The sequence below is a fragment of the Tachysurus vachellii genome, chromosome 8 (assembly GCF_030014155.1).
Source record: "Tachysurus vachellii isolate PV-2020 chromosome 8, HZAU_Pvac_v1, whole genome shotgun sequence".
Taxonomy (NCBI): Eukaryota; Metazoa; Chordata; class Actinopteri; order Siluriformes; family Bagridae; genus Tachysurus; species Tachysurus vachellii.
This window is the reverse complement of record NC_083467.1, coordinates 2,617,033-2,636,539: the sequence shown is the minus strand read 5'-3', so window position 1 is coordinate 2,636,539 and position 19,507 is coordinate 2,617,033. Positions and strand designations below refer to the sequence as shown.

The following is a 19,507-nucleotide window of genomic DNA, read 5'->3' as shown; positions in this document are numbered from 1 at the left end:
GATGGTTGTGGGATTCTTCTTTTTTCTTCTCCCTTCTTTCTTCTTCTCTCTTATTTTTTCTCCTCCCTTCTTTTTTCTTCTTTCTTCTTCTTCTTTCTTCTTTCTTTCTTCTTTCTCCTTCTTTCTTCTTCTTTCTCCTTCTTTCTTTCTTTTTTCTTCTTCCTTCTTTTTTCTTCTTTCTTCTTCTTTCTCCTTCTTTCTTCTTCTTTCTCCTTCTTTCTCCTTCTTTCTTCTTTCTTCTTCCTTCTTTCTTCTTTCTTCTTCCTTCTTTTTTCTTCTTCCTTCTTTTTTCTTCTTCCTTCTTTTTTCTTCTTCCTTCTTCTTTCTTCTTCTTTCTCCTTCTTTCTTCTTCCTTCTTCCTTCTTTCTTTCTTCTTTCTTCTTCCTTCTTTTTTCTTCTTCCTTCTTTCTTCTTTCTTCTTCTTTCTCCTTTTCTTCTTTCTTCCTTCTTCCTTCGTCCTTCTTCCTTCTTCTTTGTTCTTTTTCTTCTTCTTCTTCTTCTTTCTTCTTCTCCCTTATTTCTTCCTTCTTCTTCTTCATCGTTCTAGGAGCCAGAGAAGAAAGTTCCCCCCCATGACGTCCTACCACAGAATGCTCCTGCACCGAGTAGCTGCTTACTTTGGCTTAGACCACAACGTCGACCAAACAGGCAAATGTGTGATCATCAACAAAACCAGCAATACGAGGATGTGAGTAATCTGTCTCCGTCCCTGTACGTCGTGCCTCGTGTCCGCGTTATAAAAACGCCCTTTAAAGAGGAAACAGAAACATTTCTAGACCGATGTCTAACATCCTGAAGGCATTTCTTTCTCCATTCAGACCAGATCAGAAGTTCTCCGAACACTTCAAAGACGACAAGACGGACGATTTCCAGAAGCGTTACATATTAAAAAGGGACAACTCCAGCATGGACAAAGACGACAACTTGGTAAGCGTTGAGCTCGAGCCTTAAGTAGATCACATTTTTAACAGAATTTTTTTTCCCCCCGAAGCCGGTATATTGTCTCTGGGTGATGGATGGTTATTGGATCATAACAGTTCCTTAAACTTAAAAAATAATAATAATGTGTTTCAGATGCGAATGAGGTTAAAAGATGACAGGAGGAGTAAATCAATAGAAGAGCGTGAAGAGGAGTATCAACGGGCGAGAGAGAGAATATTTGCTGACGTAAGATTCATCTTCTTTTTCTTCTTCTTCTTATCCACTCAATTGTTTTGCTTTTTTACATAAACCTGTTTGGAGAACGTGGGTCGATACATGAACGTTAACCCCACTGCGGATTTCTCTTGCAGGGTTTGGATATGTTCCCGCTTGATAAAAGGTGAGTCGATCACGTCAGTAGAAGCGAGTTTGGCGTAAACATTTAGACAGAGAGAGAGAGACGGCCTGAGCCCGTCGTCCTGCTCCACATATACACATGTCAGCTGCTAATGTCTGTGAGATCTGTTAAGACCCAGACTCTGGGGAAATTAAGCCTAGCTTTCTAACTTTGGTAGGATCCAGGAGGACGACGCCTGCAACACCACTCAGCAGAGGCGACAGATTTTCAGGTATCCTTTCATTTCCTACCGAGGTGAAATAATGTCACCGCTTCACACACCATTCAGGTCTGGACTTATTTAACACTGTTGCCTTGCAGTCAATGGATTTAAACACCATTGTTGTTTGCGACTCAGGTTGAAACATGGGCGCTCGGGGAACGGGACAAGCCGCCAGAGCAGTTCGGAGACCGAGGCTCGTTCCTCTGAGCCGCGGCCGTGGAGCAGCACGGACTCGGACAGCTCGAACCGCAACCTGAAGCCGGCCATGACCAAGGCGAGCAGCTTCAGCGGCATCTCGTTGCTCATCCGCGGAGACAGCTCCAGCAGCGGCAAGAGCGCTTCACGCCTCTCTAAAACGGGTGAGTGACACCTCGTCTCAGCCAATCACCGTTCCACAAAGGAGAAAAACCAAACAAGAAGCTCTGGTGTCACGCACAGAAGGGCTCTATTGGGTTGGATGGCCCTAAGGGGATGCTGAGAAATATTTAAAATGGCTCTCAAGTATTGAAAACTAATTTTCAGACTTTTTGTTAGATTTATTTCTATATTTCCAAAAGACCTCCTCTTTCCTTCTTGTCGTTTCACCGCATGCCTCTCACAAGACACGTTAAAACGTCTTTAGCGAAAGCCGGAAAAGTTTTAACGCACGCTTTTCGTTTGCGTTTTCTCCAACTAACTCTGCATTTCCATGTTGCTCCATTTCATGTTGTAAACAACACTTGAAGGAATTCAAGGAATTTTTAGAACACATAGAAGCACAAAACGCGTCCGCTATACGTCTTGAGATCTTTGTAACCCGAGTCACGCCGGTTAGGAGAATTAAGCATTAAAAACCGAATTGTTAAATTAGCCGAAGTGTTAATCAAGAAATTAATTAACTTGTCATTCATTGCTAATAAAATGATTACCTTATTTCATTCCTCTGGTCTCTGAGGTATTTAGCAATTAGTATAGAAAATGTATCGCACATGTTTGGAATATCGGTCAAAAAAAAAAAGAGCCGTTCGTGTATCTGTAGGGAATCTATACATCACACCCCGACTTTTTAAAAATAGACGTCCAATATCCCCAGAAATCCCCAATGGATTTACAAGCTTGAAGGGCTCTAATTTATTTCTATCATTTTACAGCCCCATCTTCATCTTCTAGCATGATTGGCATGGTGTGTTTCTGCTCTACCTGTCGCTTAAGGCTTCCTGTCGTTGCTCCCTTCCTCCCTCCATAGGTTCTGACTCTTCTAGTAGCGTAGGCTCATCTACGGGCTCGCTCTCTCGCTCTCTGCCTCCCCCTCCTGTGGCTCCGTCCCTAGTCCAACTGGGCCACGCTGCGCCCTTGGCCTATCCTACCGTCAGCACTAGTAGCAGTGTGTCCTGTGAGGGTGGCAGGAGCGGGGCGCCAACAACCGCAGCTAATACTAGCTACTATTTGCTTCCCCTGGAAGCAGCGGGAATACCGCCTGGGAGCATCCTGCTCAACCCGCACACAGGTTGGTACTCATGCAGGTACTGACGGATAAGTTTCTCACTACTTTGAGGGAGATTTGTCTGTGTGGTGTTTTTTTTTTTTTTTTTTTGTACTGAATCCTAAACTAACCCCACTTACTTACTTACTTACTTACATACATACTCAGTCTTAACCATCTGTTCTTGCATATTGTCTTGCATAATGTCTTAATAACACTTAATAACACTCTTAATATTTTAAGATGCTTCATCAGTGTGGTTACTTTGCTCCAAAAGAAAAAAAAAACAAAACCTAATGACCGAGCCTCATAATTAGTTTTTCTTTTCTCGTACTTTGGTAAGTAAATTCCGAGCTGATGAAATGCACATCAGCGTCACCAAATTGCTAAGAATCTCTGCCTAATGAGGCGGCTCATACGCCATTAAAATCCCTCCAAACCCACCGGCAGACATGTCTTTGGTCAGAACAAATTCTCCAAAGCGTTGCGAGGAAACGGATAACGAAGCCGTCCTGCGCGCTATCGAAAACAAGCCGAGGTGATGGATCCCGTTAACTCCGCCGCATAAAATATTCCCCGTTCGCTTTGCTCGCTCCCGACTCGTCTTTAAATATGCATGCGGCCGATAAGTCGCTACATCGCCGCTCCTGATATATTTTGGATGAGCAGCCCAGGTGTGTAATTGCTTATTGACCTTTCCGAAGCGATCACCCCGGGGGTTTTTTTTTTCTGAATTTATCATTACGTAAGCGTTCGCAGCCTACGGAGACTCGTTCGGGGTCGGAGAACGCTCAAGCGATCCGTCGATCCGTCCGTTTGCCGATTTAACGAGCGCTCCCACGCAGTCAAGAAATTTCATCTTGCAGCTTTTAGACCTTGAAATTCAATTTGTAATGCATTCAGAAATCTAACGTTTTTGCTTCCTTACTTGAGAAGTAAGTAGCAGCACAGTACACAAAAAAAAACCTATATTTCAGGTATATTTTCCGGTGGCGGATTTATTTTCTGATGGCTTTTTGTAAATCTTCCCCACGTCACACCAGGTCTAGTGCACAACCATGTAAAGGTATAAACAGTGACACTGCACCTGCCTTATCTACGACAGAAATGATACGTACACACATCATAAACAGGACAGACTATATATATTAGGGCTGGGCGATAAAACGATAACGATATGTATCGCGATAGACACGTGATCGATATAAAAAATGTGTTCGATAAAACGTTCGATGTTTTTTATTCTTTTTTTTTTTTTTCGAATAAAAAAGGAAATGTAATTTTTATTGCCGGACCGGATTATTATTATTATTATTATCGGACATGTATGTATACGACACACAAATAGCTCACAGGATTTTGATCTTTAAAGTAATGATTAGTTTTATTTCTGCTCACTCACGGTGGAGATTAGCTGAGGCCTGAGACTACTCCAAGGCCGGTTGATATTAAGTCTTCTGCAGGCAGACGTGAGTGAAACATGGAAATACTTTCATTATGTATCTTCTAACTTTCTAAAGGAAACATCGATCATCTTACTCGCTTGAAAAGCTGCAGTTTATTTAATAACAGTTTATTTAATATCTTGCGTTCGACAGCCGACGTGCGTCTGCGTAGCGACGATGTAGCGTATACACGGCGGATTGTGACCCTTTTCGTCTCCCATCACAGGTCAGCCTTTTGTGAACTCGGAAGGCAGCGCCGTGGTCTACAGCCCCAACGTGGCTCCTCAGGCTTCCAGGCCCCAGCAGCCTTTGCCTCCTCCACCACCTCCTCCTCCTCCTCCACCACCTCTACCTCCCGGCCCCCACCAGCATCAGTCTACAAATCATGTGATGTCTCAGGTACGATCGCGACGACTTTATGCTTAATAGTTTCATCGTCCCATCTTCCCTTCCCACAAGAAAAGCAGGAGACAGCTTGAGATAAATGCTCGGCAGTAAAATATTGAAATCGCATTCTGTTTACCCCACGTGCAAAATTCACTTATACAAATGAACGCCTCACTATGATTCACACCTAATGAGCTGACCGTGTGGTCATGCTTTTTTTTTTTTTTTTGTAGGTCAGTTAGATTTGATAGATGATGGTGGATTTGTGCTGATTGCACTGTCCTGCGACCAGTTATAGAGCCCGACGGGGCATTAATTGCTTGGCCCAGGTTTTTTATTTTTTTTTTCCTTCTTGCTATTAAACCTGCAGCCAAGTTACAGTCTGAGGCCTTGTTTGCAAGCCCCCCGTCTCGTTGAACGATCGTCAGGGAAACAGGCGCTCACGTTAAAGAGCAAAGTTCACTCCAGTTTCCAATTGGGAGCCTCTGGAGTTCACACAGGTCATTTTAGTAAATTACAATCACTTAGGCGCAGGATATATATCGTTAAACCTTATGCTACGACGACCATGAGGTAGACCACGATGGGAACTCGAGCCTCATCTATTTCTAAGATGTAAAATGAATTTGACCCCCATCAGAGTGGGCAACTGACAACAGCCTTTCGTTTTCCCATCGATCTCCACGTGTGTCGAGCACCAAAATTAAATCTGTCTCCCAAGTCCAGGGATTCCCAGATAACACGCACGGTGCGACCGTCTCCGATTAACCCCATCACCATACATCTATCGTCGTCGTCTTATCGAGCCGACTAATCGGCTCAATTAACTTCCTCACACGGTGTCGATTTTCTTTTCTTTCTTCCTGCTAAGCCACTAAACTAACACGCCCCACGGGGTGAAATCTACTCTTTTGATACCCGAATGTCCTGTGCTGTTTTCCACTTGAAGTCTTTCCATCTTTTCTTCATCTTTGACTCAACCCTTTTTCCCCTCTTCTCCTCTTCTCGTCGTCTGTCGCTTCCTCAGCCTCTCTGGCCTGTCCAGCCCTCCGCTCAGCCGGTGCAGTACTCGGCGGTGTCTTACCCACCACAGCTCCTCTCCGTCTCCCCTAACCAACAGTACACTGTGGTACCACACTCTCTCTCTCTCTCTCTCTCTCTCTTTTTTTTTCTCTCTCTCTCTCTCTCTTCTTTTATAACTATTCTGGTTTTTGGTGTTGTTTCTTTCCCCCCCTTTTTTTATTCTACCTATGCAATTTGTTTTGCTGTTCAAATTGAATGTATGTTTTGCTACACAGATTTGTTTCAGGGTTTGTTTGGTTTTTTTTCTCAGTTGTTTGTATCCACCACTTTTTTTTTTTCCTTCCGTTCGTCTTCCACGAATCTTATTGAACTCTATAGACATGGTGAAAATGTCGGATTGCTTTTTTTTTTTTTTTTTCTTCTGTGATGAATTCCTTTTCACCCAGATTTGAATATAATGTGATCATTTAATGCAGGCTCTCTTGACGAATGGGTCTGCTTAATAAAATATAGAACAGCTCTCCTGTAGAACGGATGGCACGACGGCACCAGGCCCTAATGACGCTCATTGGTCTTGTGCCTCCAGTAGATTAATACGATCAGCAGAGGTTTATAATCTGTAGTCACTGTTTACACGTTTCTACACGTCGGCAGCGAGGAGATCCTGTCGCACGCTTCGGTAACGATTAACTTCGTCGCCGTTCGCCGCCAGCCTCTGTTTTTTTTTTTGACCTCCCTCGAACAGTAAGCGTTCATGAATTACTAATTAAAATGGCCTGCTTAGAATAATTCATCTAGGAACAGATGTTGAAGTGAAGATTCTGCAAATACAGCACAAGCCCCTGTGTTATATTTAATTGAGAAAATAATACAAATTGATACGGATTGGGGATCAGAACGCCGCGTGTCGTTTTACTGAACCGCTTTAGATCTGGAATAAAAAAAAATAATAATTCAAATTTGCACACAACACGTGACTGAACAGAATATTTCTCATGGTCTGTTTAGTGATGCAGAAAATTCTGTTTTTTACAAGATATTAAGGAACAAGACATGAAAAATTGAGTGGTGGGGGAAAAAAAAGGGTGGATCAGCACAACTAAAGATAGGACAAAATCAGTGTGTGATCAGTGTGTGTGTGTGTGTGTGTGTGTGTGACCTTTTAGCAAGACAACCTGAGCACCCAGTTCAGTCACATGAGCCTGGCACGGCAGCCGTCAGGCGAGGCCCGTGATGCCCACACTGCCATGTATCCGTCCTCCATGGTGCTCCAGGCTCCTCCTCCTCCTCCTCAGCAGGCCGGCTACATGGGGCAAAGCATGCCAACCCCAACCTACTCCACTCCTGCGCCAGGCCCGGTGCCCGTCAACCAGCCGGTGATGCAGCAGCAGGGCTACATGCAGCAGTCTATGCAGCAGGTATGTTTAATCCAAGCTGAAAGATCACGGATGTGTGTCTAATTCTAACGAAGGCTGTGTAGTAATGAGCCATCAGTAAAAGGATCCGAAAAAACCAAGTGTATTGTGTCACTTCTGACCAGCTGTGTGTTTTGTTTTGGATATCTGCAGATGCCGTGTTACTGCACACCAGGCCAGTACCCTCTGTCCAGCCAGCAGTATCGGTCAGTTGGCGCAGTGCAGTACAATAGCCCTCAGGGCCAGGCGATGCCCCCTCCCCCTCCTCCTCCTGCTCCTACCCAACAGCCAGGTAACCCACCCAAGGCCCGTTAGCAAAACCGCTACTCATTAAACCTAAACAGCTTCTGATCGTCTCCTTTAATCGCATTAGAGCTCGATTCCTCAAGTTTCAGCACTTGTGCAAATGTGAACTTTTTTTTTTTTGTTTGGCAAATAATAAAATTTCCAGCCTGATTTTGTTGCATCCTGCCCTTTTTTTCCAGCACTTTGTTGTCTTTGTTTCCTAGCAGTTGTAGTTTTCACACGAATGATTGGAAATGAGGAAGCACCCCAGGGGCAGAGGAGCGGCGCCGAAAGCTAATTACACAGAGCCGAGCGCTTTTGTACTCGCGTTGTATTGCCCTTTTTTAAACAGATACAATAAGCATTTCCAATCAAATACAAAATTAGCGTTGTTTTTCTCTCTCTCTCTCTCTCTCTCTCTCTCTCTCTCTCTCTCTCTCTCTCTCTCTCTCTCTCTCTCTCTCATATGTAAATGTGCCTCTTTGTAATCCCGCATGCTTTGATGGATGTTTTGTTCAACTGAAGTGTAAAAATGCTGTTAAAAAAAAACGAGCTCAAATGTCCTTTATGGCATCGGCACCGGATCCTTTGAGAACCGTAAGAGACATTTTATTCGTTAAAAGCTTCAGTTTGGATTTCAACACCTTGAGCCGTCCTTATTAGCGAGACTCGCGAGCTGTTTTATGGTCCGAGTTAAGTTACGGTCCTAAAACGAAGCCCTCGGAGGTCGGGATATAGACGGTGTACTGCGTGTTCTGTCCAGGTAACGTAACGAGGCTGTCGACTCTGACTCAGAGTGGCTGAATGCGGGGCCGGGACACTGTCTGAGAGGCCCTAAGATTCTCACAGTGAACCGGTCTCTTTTCCAGCCCCTCACTCCTCCTCAAAATAAACGTGTCGCTGTTTGTCCGAGCACTCTGTCACCGTAGAAGTGCTCCACCTCGCGAGACCTTACCACACCAGATCGTCCTCCTTTTTTTTTATTTTCCCGCTTCTTTACTCCTCACTTAATCGGCCACGACTTGAAGTCGCAAATCTGCACTTGCTTCTGAAACCCTAGTAAACGGATCCTCATGTAACGCCATTAGAAACAATCTCTCGTTCGCATCCGTTTTTGAACACAAACATAAAAAGGAGGGAACGTGTTTCCTCATTCGGTTTAGCGAAGGCATAGGGGAACGAAACACACGATCAGATCAACGGTGATGGATGAGCAGAACTTCACAGTCGGCGAGACGGTGGGGAAAATGAAAAATAAGAGAGCCAGAGGAAACGAAACATCTGCCCTCGAAAGAAGAAAGACAACACATAGGGTTTTTTTTTTTATTCCTTTCCTACCCCAGAGTCTTAAATCTTAATCATAAAGCGCCTGACGGTGCATTTTTTTTATTTATTTTTTTCCCCCCCAAGCAGGCGACGTGTGAGCGAGAACGTCTTTGAAAACTTGTACGTTCCGAGGGAGTTTAGTGAAATAACTTGTTTTCCCATATTTTTTTTTTTTTTTCTCCCTCTCATCATTTTTCGCTGCTTTGCTCAGTCAGCCTGCACAGAGAATATTTAATATTAAATGTCCTTCCATGCTGGCTTCCTAAGTGGAGGTGAGTGAATCGAACCAAAAATAGCCAGCTTCTCTTCGGCTCCTCGCCGTGGGCCATCCGTTCCTTTTGTCCCACTTCTTTTTTTCTCATCAGGGCTAAATTGATTGCTGTCGCTTTGGCCAAAAGCCAGGAGAAATTGAAAATTGCCTCTCCTCCACACACCCCACCTTCTTCAGCTCCCACACAGGCCTCCCATTGAGTCTTCCCAACGGGCACCACCACCTCCTCCTCCGACGAGAGCTTTTCAATAGCGTCGTCTGGTTGTAAACCCCCCACACCAACCCACCCCTCCCCTCCCCACTCCCAATAACCTTGACACCGATGCAAATTCTCTCTCTCTATAACGGCCGTCGGAACAAAACCGTGTCGGCTTCTTTCATCGCGTCTCACCTCGCCGGGCTGTTTCTGCAAATGTCTTCACTCGTTTTGTTTTTGTTTTTTTTGACCTGCCGTTTTTCCAGTATCCTTAAAAGACGTAACAAGCGAAGGAGCTCAACAGCTTCAACCAAAGGCAGTTTTAATGCACCGCGTTCATAGGCCTACTTTAGAGGTAATGAAAAGCCATTTAATGGCAAAAGACTCGCATGTGCCGCCACCGGGTGATCGAATTCTAGTATTGTAGCTAATAAGGGAGTAATTAAGGTGGATTTGGTTTCATCGTCGTTCTCCGGCTGTAAATAATTCATTCCAGAGTTGCAGCGATGGACGGAAAGGAAGGACCACGCCGCATTCTTTAGAAACTTCTTACTTCTTAGCTTCAGGGTGTAATGTTATTCCACACAAGCTCAGATTCATCATCGCGTATTATTTCAGTTTTAAGTCGGCCCGTTTCCTCTTTCTGACTCTCCGACATGTCGTGTTGCGTGACTGTACCTTACAATCGAATTCTTTCTTTTTTTTTTTTTTTTTCCTCCGCCGTCGTCTTTATTGCGTTACGCCGCTTATCCGTAATAGCAGCCCATTTTTCAGAGTTATTTCTCAGCAGTCTGAGAAACACAAGGTGAGGAGAAACGCGTTCCCTCGGGTCAATTTTGGTTACAATTATGCAAAGTATGTATTTTTTATTTTTTTATTTTATTATTATTTTTTTTTAAACGATTGCAGTCTAGAACAAACCATATTGCAAGTGTTTATTTGCAACTTCACCGTCATTTGATATGAAACATCTCTCGGAGATTCAATTTAACGCGAAGCGAAGCAGAAGGATGTCACTAATCGGATCCCGTTTCCTTCCATTAACCGATTTTGTTTTCATCTCTTTAGGTTACCAAACTGTGATGCCAAATCAGCAGCCGAGCTACCAGAGCGTGGTGCAGCAGCCGGCGAATCAAACCCTGGTCGGAGGCCAACATAGCAATATGGGGAATCAAATGCAAGGCATGATGGTCCAGTATCCCTCAGTGCCATCTTATCAGGTGAGACTTAAAGACCTACATTCCTCGTTAGCTTCACTTTAGACGATAAATATATAACGTATGCTCGAGTAATAAGACGAGACACGAACGCGTGACTGAAACGGAAAACTTTTCCAGGTATCCATGCCTCAAGGATCCCAGCAGACATATCAGCAGCCTGTCATTATTCCCAGCCAGTCAAGCCATGCGTCCAGCATTCAGGTCTACTACAGTGTTATACCACCAAACCAACAGAACAACATGAGGTACGCAATCATCTACGGACCAGAGGCCTTCACCAGGAACTGCTATTCTTTCAAGTAAAACATTAAAAAAAAAAACAAAAAAAAAACACCACTGCTTTTTGTACTTGCTTGTTTGTATTTGTTTATAATGTAATACAAGCACATTATTTGCCCCTTACATTGGATAGAAAGTGGATAGAAATACTGTAGTAACACTTCATGAATTTTCCTCATATAGGTTTACGCATTTTATTGATTTCTGATTATCTGCTGAAACAAAACTTTCTAAAAACCTCCTTTGCATTTTTGCTAAATGTAAATTTTCTCACGTAAATAAAAAAGATTTCAGGCCGCGTCGGATCGAGCGTCACAGCATGAGCGAGAAGAAGGCACCTTTTTTTTTGACGTTATTAGGCCACACTTGGCACTGATTTATGCGACCAAATACCGACCACTCTTATTATAACACAGTTGCTCCCGAAAGGAACGCTCTCTCGTTTCTCTCTACACATCCACCATCCTTCATAAGCGGCAGCCTGTGCAGGGGGATTTGTTCCTCAGGGCTCTCTCTCTCTCTCTCTCTCGCTCTCTGTCTCTGTTGCTCTCTGTCTCTGTTGCTGTCTCTGTCTCTCTCTCACTCTCTCTCTCTCGCTGTCTCTGTCGTTCTCTGTCTCTGTTGCTCTCTCTCTGTGTCTGTCTCTCTCTCACTCTCTCTCGCACGCTCTCTGTCTCTGTTGCTCTCTCTCTGTCTCTGTTGCTCTCTCTGTCTCTGTCGCTCTCTCTCGCGCTCTCTCTGTCTCTTGCTTGCTCTCTCTGTCGCTCGCTCTCTCTCTGTCTCTCGCTCTCTCTCTGTCTCTCGCTTTCTCTCTCTCTGTCGCTCTCGCTCTTTCTCTCTCGCTCTTTCTCTCTCGCTCTTTCTCTCTCGCGCTCTCTCTCTCTCTCACAGCTGCCTGTGCACTTTGACTGGCACATCAGTCTCCGTGCTGCTTATATCCTCATTAGACCGGCACTTTACATCCTTATTAGAGCAGCGGAGAAGGGGAACGGCGCCTTGGAAAATTGGACGACGGATGATGAATGTCTGTGGTGCCACATCTATTTTGATATTGTGAAAATTACATTGGCAGAATATTTTTGTGTGTGTGTGGAGGCATGTCCCGGTAGGATTGCAGAGGGTATGTTTAAACTATCGCTGGCATGTGGAGCTGCGCTGGTCCCATGTGCGCTCCGTGCCCTACATTAGTAATTTCCTTCCAATTTCCAGGCAATCAGCTGAATTTGTGCTGTATTAAGTCAACTGTAGACCCCAATTTGGTGGAATTTTATTATAGCTTTGGCGGTAAGACCTGTTTATCAGAGTGTGTGTGTGTGTGTTTCCGCAGCTCCACAGTGGGATTCCTACCCCCTCCGGGCACGGAGCAGATGCCGTTCCCTCGCACGTCCTCCCCCTGCAGTTCCCAACAGATTCCCGCCCAGCAGTGCTCAGGTACTTAAGGCCACGATGACCTATAACTCACTCGGTCAACATCCTCCACTCTGCCATCCTGATTCATTTTTATTCCCATTTAGTTTGAGCAACATTTTGTGGAAACTCTACCTAATGAATATTTCATGCCCGAGTATCTACATATTAAATAGGAGTTAATGGCACCATCTGTAGTCTTTCCCCACGGTTAGTGCCGCATTGTTTATAATACACACTCACTCATTTCTGGTGCGTAATGTTCCTCCTTAAAAAAAAAAATGGCGCAGCTCTCGTTTTGTCGCATGAAGTGCTGAAATAGCACAAATAAAAATGTCACCATCATCTGACCCGTTGCCAGTCGCATTTTATTGCACTACGACATGAATTACAACAAAATCTGCTGCATGCGTGAGTGAAAATCTCTCCCGCAGGTTACCCTTTCAAATCAATATCCTCTTTATCCCTGTGCTACTCTCTTATTGCTCCCCCCTGTAAACTTCCTAATCCTTGCCATTGCGCACGCACACACACGCACGCGCACACACACACACACACACACACACACACACACACACACACACACACACACACACACACAATGCCACCTCCAGTCCCTCCGAGCTACACACTGAAGATCCCAACTTCAGACCTCACAAAATTAGATGCTGCGCCTCAACAAAAGAAGGTCGCACCTAAAGAAACATCTACGCGCTCCGTTCATCACGCCCGATCGGAGCAGGTTCAGTAAATTCAATAGGCAGCACGCTCAAAGGGAGGCGGTCCGTCTTATTGTCGAGACCGTAACCGCACAATTCAGCCGCGACAAAAGAAAGGAAGTCGCGTAGCGGCGCGAGCGATCGGACTCGCCGTTCCCGCCCCACCCCACCCCACCCCACCCACGCTTCATTTCTGCGTCGAGCTTTAAGGTGCTAATTGAAACGATGTTCTCCAGCTGTAACGATCCAATTATCGAACAGATATGGGGTGGTAATTAAAAAGTAATTCCTGCGCCACTTTGTTCCCAGTTATGGCAATCTTAAAAAAGAAAAAAAGAAAAGAAAAAAAAAATTAAGCAAGAACCTTCATGGGGCCTCTAATTCTAATTTGCTGCTTTATGTGCAAGCCGTTAACGCAAATGACTTCTTTCACTGTGCCCCCGTGATCTTTCTCTTCTGTCTCTCTATCGCGCTCCTCTTCTTTTGCCCGTAACAGCTAATTAAACGAGAAGACGGGAAGGAAGAAAAGCTGCTTTTCAAATGTTGGAATTAGATTCCCGCCGCCCCTTTTAGTAGCCAGTGGCCGAAACGGTTTCATTTCATGAGGGGATTACAGAGTGGAAAGCATATACCCTTAATAAATCTGTCAGGGCAAATCCCAAATATTTCAGTGCCTCTTTCCTGCGTTTCCCGATCAGATGCCGACGGCAGCCTTTTCCATTTTAGAACAGTGGATCATAACGAGCTTGTCTAGTCATTATCTCGTTTTTTTGCTTTTCTAGCTTTCCTTCGGTGTGTAATTAGACTTCTCTGTGCTTTATGACAATACATTCTGTCTGCGAATAAAGCCGGATGTCTTTAATGCTCGAAATTAGCAATTCGGTCGAAAAGAAAAAAAAAAAGCACACGCAAGTCAATTTCAGGTGGAGCAAAATTAATAAGGGTGTGAGGAGACGACGCAAACACGGATTAATTGAATTCAACCTTGTTTTGATCTCAATCTGAAGAGGATATTAAATGGGTTACTTTGAGCCATTTAGAAAAAGAAAGAAAAAAAAAAAAAAAACGAGTAATTACCCAGTGAAAGGCCTTCAGAGCCTTTCATAAATGGGGTCAAGTCTTTTCTTCAGAAGAAACTGGTAGAGAAATATTTTAATGGATTGTGCTGCAACGCTGTGCTTCCAATTTCGGGCACTTCTGCAATTTTTACTGTTAAACACACGACGCCTTCGGTCACAGGTTAGACGTCCCGACGGAGCGACGGATCATTTTTAAGTCTAACAAACGAAAATATGAAGAAAACCCGAATCAGTGTCATCGAAGTGTTTAGTAATCCTTTTGTTAATAAAGAAAACAGCTCGGCTTTCACGACGGTCAGCCTGCGATCTCAAGGTCAGCTTGTTTTTATATTAATAAGCTTAAACATTGGATCTCATTGTGTGTGTGTGTGTGTGTGTGTGTGTGATATAGGCGTGCCTCCTCCACCCCCTGGTAGCGGCATGGTGATGATGCAGCTCACGTTACCTCCTGGCCAGCAGCCCCGGCCGCACTCGCCTCCTCAGTGGAAACACAACAAGTACCACAGCCTGGACCATCAACGCAGCCAGAAATCCAGCGACGTCTGCGGTCTAGACAGCTCCCATGTAAGCTTGTCTATAAAATCCCTTCTTTTTTCTGTCTGGTGATTCATTGTGATTCTTTTTTTTTTTTTTTTTTTTTTTTTTTTTTTTTTTTTTTTAATGAACGTTCTTATTAAACACAACCAGGTAAAGCCACGTTTCTTCAAACAGCTCTTTTGTGCCTTCCAGAGCAGCGCTCAGCTCGGCAGCCCGTCCGCATCCCCGGCGCAGTCGCCCGCTCCCTCCCACCTGACCAACGTCAAGAACGTCCGACCCGGCCTCGCCTCTCTTCCCATCATGCCTCAGTTCTCCAGATCAGTTGTCCCAGGGCAAGGTGAGCTCGGCCGCTCGGTCAAAGACAAGCCGTTCTGATACGACGAGCTGAGAATAGCAGCAGACTTTAGGACTTTAGGGTCGTATTAATGTTAGATACTAATGTGTTTTTATTTTGTGCTTTCTTTGAGTCATTTAAGAATAAATATATAAAAAAAAAGACATTTTCTTGGCAGAAACAGCAGTTTTTATTGGTTGCTTGTTATTTATTTTGACAAGGTGATGCACGGTACCCTCTCCTCGGTCAGCCTCTTCAGTACAACCCTCAGATTCGTCCTCCTTTGCTCCACGCGCCTTCCATGGTCGCCAATCACCAGGTGAGTCTCATGGAACACACAGCAATAAACCCTCACTAGCAAAAAACACTCACGTGCGTCCACACGGTATAAATCTTTACAGCCGAAGTCGAGCCACAGAGCTCCAAGGGCAGATGGAGAGCTTTTGAGAGAACTCTCTTTATGTTCTTTCTCCCCCTCCTTCACTTCTTTCTTCTTTCATTTAGGGCCCAGTGGGAATTCGGCATGGCGGTCGAGGCAGGAAGGGGCCCAGAAAGGCGCTCTCTACAGATCTCAGTGTAGGTGAAACCCGTAATGTGAGGACAGGCAAGCAGAAAGAGGACAGGAGCAGTGACATTGGCCTAAATATTAAATCTCTGTCCCTAGCCTGTTCTGCCTCCCAGAGCTTTAGACCTAATTTAAAAATAGACTTGTGATATGTTTTCAATATAACTAAAAGGTGTTGGGTATAATTAAAGCCCCTGGCAACATGATGTCAAATCTGAATCTGTGTGATACCATATGATCTGTCTGTAAATTAGTTATCAGTGATGGACTCAAATGACAAAATCACTTAAACATGAGTGTGTGAGAGTGTGTGAGAGTGTGTGAGAGTGTGTGAGAGTGTGTGAGAGTGTGTGAGAGTGTGTGAGAGTGTGTGAGAGTGTGTGAGAGTGTGTGAGAGTGTGTGAGAGTGTGTGAGTGTGTGAGGCCTCAACCGTTGAAGTTTATACATTTTTTGTGTAAATAATGAGTATTGCATTTATTAGATTTAAAAAATAAAATAAGGAATCAAGCAACTTTTTCTTTAATAGCACTCAGTAGATCATGATTAATTTTACACAATAAAATATATATATTTAATGTGTAAAGAGTGATGATTGGGGAGCTCATCAGTTTGTGATGGTAAATCTCACACTTCTCTCCTGCAGTGATGGGGCAGGTCCAGGCGGTGACGCCGCTGCCCGGGGATGACGGCTACATGCGGGCCGACTACCTGTAGGGGAAACTGTGCACGGTGGGCCTCAAACGTACAGCACCCGTGCTTAGCCTCCTCCTCCTCCTCCCTTCTCGACCTCCGATACAGCCCCAACCCTCCTGCCCACGGCCCCCACCAGGCACAGCGTCACGGGGGCATCATCCCCGGCACCCTGCATTCTGGACGCAGCGAGCGGCCCGGCCTGAAGCGGCAAGAGCCAACTCTCAGTGAGAGTGTTAAGTGTAACCGAGCCCTACTGCGACCGTTACAGCACCAGCACCCCTCCCTTACTCACCCTCACCCTCATCCTCAACCTCACCTCTTCTCCTTTCTGACTCCGAGTTGCCCGTTTCTTTTTAATTTATTTTTTTTTCCCTTACCATTTTTAAGGATACGCCTTTTCCTCCCTCCTGTCTCCACACTCTGGGTATAGACACTTACAGGGGGGTGAGAAGTGTTGTCTTTGTGATGTTTGAGGGGGTTTTTTGGGAAAAGGAACCCGAACTTCAGTTCAGAAAACCTCCTCTGACAGATCAGACATAAATAATGTCCTCTCTGTATTTAACTGACTGGAACATATCAAAGGGCAACCTGTGGTTTTTTTTTTTTTTGTTTGTTTTTGGTTTTGACTATTTCTACTTTTTTAATTTTGCCTCTTTTTTAAACTTTTTTTTTTATCTGTTACCAGACAAGTCCAACATCGTTGTTTTTTTCCACCTTGTCCAGCACCGTTGATCATATTTACCCCTGTCTGAGGCCCTCCTGGTGCACAGCTGCCCCTCCGTACCAGCCATCACCCCTCGGTGTGGTCAAATCACGGAGTCACCTCTGTGTTACGCGGCGGGTCTCATGTTGTGCCTTCGATAAGAGGCTGACTTCGCTTTTCTCCGTCCAAGAAAAACGAAGACGCCTCAGTGTCTAGTGTAAAACGACGACCCACGCATTGTTTTTGTAAATAATTTATACAGTAGCTAAATAATTCAATTGTTTTCCCTTCCTCTGAATGTCGGGAAAAGACAAAGGCTGTTTTTTGTTTGTTTGTTTGTTTTTGGACATCCAACGATTTTAACTTTTATTTAAGACGTCACAGCGAATCCTCCACTCATCAGCTATTTTAATAATCCCCGTCTCCAACGATTCTACTGTCACCGATTCTCTTCCTCCTAAACCTTGTCAGAACTTTTTCGTTTTTCAAAATCTTTTAAAAAATTATATACTGGGTCACTGGATTAAAAAAAAAAAACACAATTTGCACATTTATACAATTCGCTATATATATATATATATATATATATATATAAATATATATAAATAAATAAATATATTTTTCTTTTATTTCTCAATGAAAAGGTGTGGATTCTGAAAGGCTGTTTAATGTTTACTGGTGTCATTTTTATTTCAGTTTGAAAACCAATAAATGTTTACACCAAACGACGTCTTTATGCCAGATGAAAACGAGTTCTTTCTTCTTATTATTTTTTATTTTGTTTTCCCGCCTCGTAAAGCCGTTGCTTGTTGTATTTATAATATATATATTTTTTAAAGTTCTAATCTCACGACCGAGCAGGTTGCTGTGTCTATTAGTCCACATTTATCAGTTCGTGGCTTTGTTAGCGTGGCCGCCTGGGCCTGTCATCTGCTGCTCTGCCGGCTGCTATTCATCTCAATATTCTCTTTATTGGCCCATTTGTCTGCTACATTAACCTTCTTCCAACCCCATCTCTCCAAACTGCCCTACAGTTTATCTAGATTTTTTTTTTTTCCTCTCCTCCAACAAACCCCCACCTCCACCCTCCCCCATCCCCCGTTGTTCTTCGCCCCACCTTTCCTTAATAACGTCAAAGCAATTTAGCGCAAGACTCGTCCTGCTCACCTGGCTGCGTTTCATATCAGTTGCAGGAATTGCACTCGCACCAGAGCCCTTCTTTACTCTTATTAAAAAATAAATAAATAAATAAAAGGTTTGAGATCTAAAATTTTGAGATCTTCATAAAGGCGTCGTTGAGCGTATTAACGGCTAATCAACAGGGACTGGGGAATGTGGCATGTGGCAATCGGAAGGTTGTGAGTTCCATCCCAGGTCCACTAAGCTGCCACTGTTGGGCCCCTGAGCAAGGCCCTTAACCATCGATTGCATAAAACTAAAATAATGTGAGTCGCTCTGGATAAGAAGCGAATCTGCCAAATGCTGGAAATGTAAATGTTAACGGTGAAATATGTCCCTCAATTATAACTGGAAAATTTCTAACTTCCCTGTTTTAAGGAGCTTCAAAATTCCGCTCCTTATTTGACGGTAATTGTGTTTATTGCTCTCTCGAAGCACAATAATGCCTTTTTTTTTTTTTTTTTTTTTTTAAACTTCGTCAAATATGAGATGCTGTGAGATGATGTACAGTCCGGTCAAGCAGAGCGTGTAGAAAGCGTTGGGAGACAAATCTTGTCATTTTCCTTACACTTATTTTCCCCAGCAGAAAATTCTACACTTGACTCTGCTTAAAGTGCCACAGTTACAGAGCGACTCCGAATTAAATTAGGGCCTCGGTGTCAACTCTTCACCCTCAGCTGTCATATTGCTGCTGTCACCGTCTCCATGAATTTCCAATTAAACCCTACGGGTGCCGTAGAACTCGTCTTTAATGGAGGCCTATAATTTGACGGTAATATCTATTGACCCGTGGTAACACTCACGGTTTTATGAGTCAGATTAATGAGGCTTTACTATGAACAATACAAAGTATGATTAGATCAATCAGTTTTTTGGCGCATTCTCACTGACCTCACATCATTCATTTATTTATTTATTTATTTTGCCAATTTACATAAATCTGGTCATTATTTTAATTTAAATTTGCACATGCAATTAAGTTATCGTGAGATTTGATACAGATGAAATTACCTAAATACGTCTTTCTCTAATAGCATTGAGAAAGCTCTTACTCACTAATTGAGTGTTTTAGAGACTCATTTTCATGGTTATTGGATTGTTTTATTTTTTTTTCTTTCTCTCCCATATCCAAATTTTGAGGATTATTAAATATTACTATTAATTAAAACGTGTGTTTCTCTTATCAGGGTGTCACAATTGTCAATTAGTATGAAATTATTTTTAAATAATAAATAACTAAATAATAAATAAATAAAATGGAGTGTTTTTGAAGGATGGTCTGATTCAACGGTCCTCTAAAGCTCGTGAATCTTTGTGTGATTTAATTTCGAGCCGGAGCTCGTTGTGTTCTGTCTCAGTCCTGTGCTGACAGAGTTACACTGCCACCAGCTGGCCACTCTCACTACACTCGAGTACCATCAATGCATCGATACATATTTT

At 43.7% G+C, this 19,507-nt stretch overlaps 1 protein-coding gene across 6 annotated transcripts in view; it reads left to right on the top strand.

Annotated features, from left to right (window-relative positions):
- Positions 1-17,610, top strand: part of LOC132849825 (R3H domain-containing protein 1-like) — a 40,041-nt gene extending 22,431 nt beyond the window's left edge. Inside the window, exons 7-24 of one of the 6 annotated variants that reach the window (XM_060875729.1) lie at positions 548-688; positions 819-927; positions 1,075-1,167; positions 1,293-1,321; positions 1,497-1,550; positions 1,677-1,900; positions 2,767-3,027; positions 4,675-4,847; positions 7,025-7,276; positions 7,427-7,565; positions 10,420-10,571; positions 10,689-10,870; positions 12,178-12,281; positions 14,447-14,619; positions 14,785-14,929; positions 15,148-15,245; positions 15,431-15,502; positions 16,136-17,610. In XM_060875729.1, coding sequence (XP_060731712.1) covers positions 548-688; positions 819-927; positions 1,075-1,167; positions 1,293-1,321; positions 1,497-1,550; positions 1,677-1,900; positions 2,767-3,027; positions 4,675-4,847; positions 7,025-7,276; positions 7,427-7,565; positions 10,420-10,571; positions 10,689-10,870; positions 12,178-12,281; positions 14,447-14,619; positions 14,785-14,929; positions 15,148-15,245; positions 15,431-15,502; positions 16,136-16,138 — 2,404 coding nt within the window. In that variant the 3' untranslated portion in view covers positions 16,139-17,610. Of the gene's footprint in view, positions 1-547; positions 689-818; positions 928-1,074; positions 1,168-1,292; positions 1,322-1,496; positions 1,551-1,676; positions 1,901-2,766; positions 3,028-4,674; positions 4,848-7,024; positions 7,277-7,426; positions 7,566-10,419; positions 10,572-10,688; positions 10,871-12,177; positions 12,282-14,446; positions 14,620-14,784; positions 14,930-15,147; positions 15,246-15,430; positions 15,849-16,135 lie in introns of those variants that run through there. The other 5 variants (XM_060875725.1, XM_060875726.1, XM_060875728.1 and 2 more) reach the window with 5 other exon arrangements.
- Positions 17,611-19,507: the final 1,897 nt, after the last annotated feature.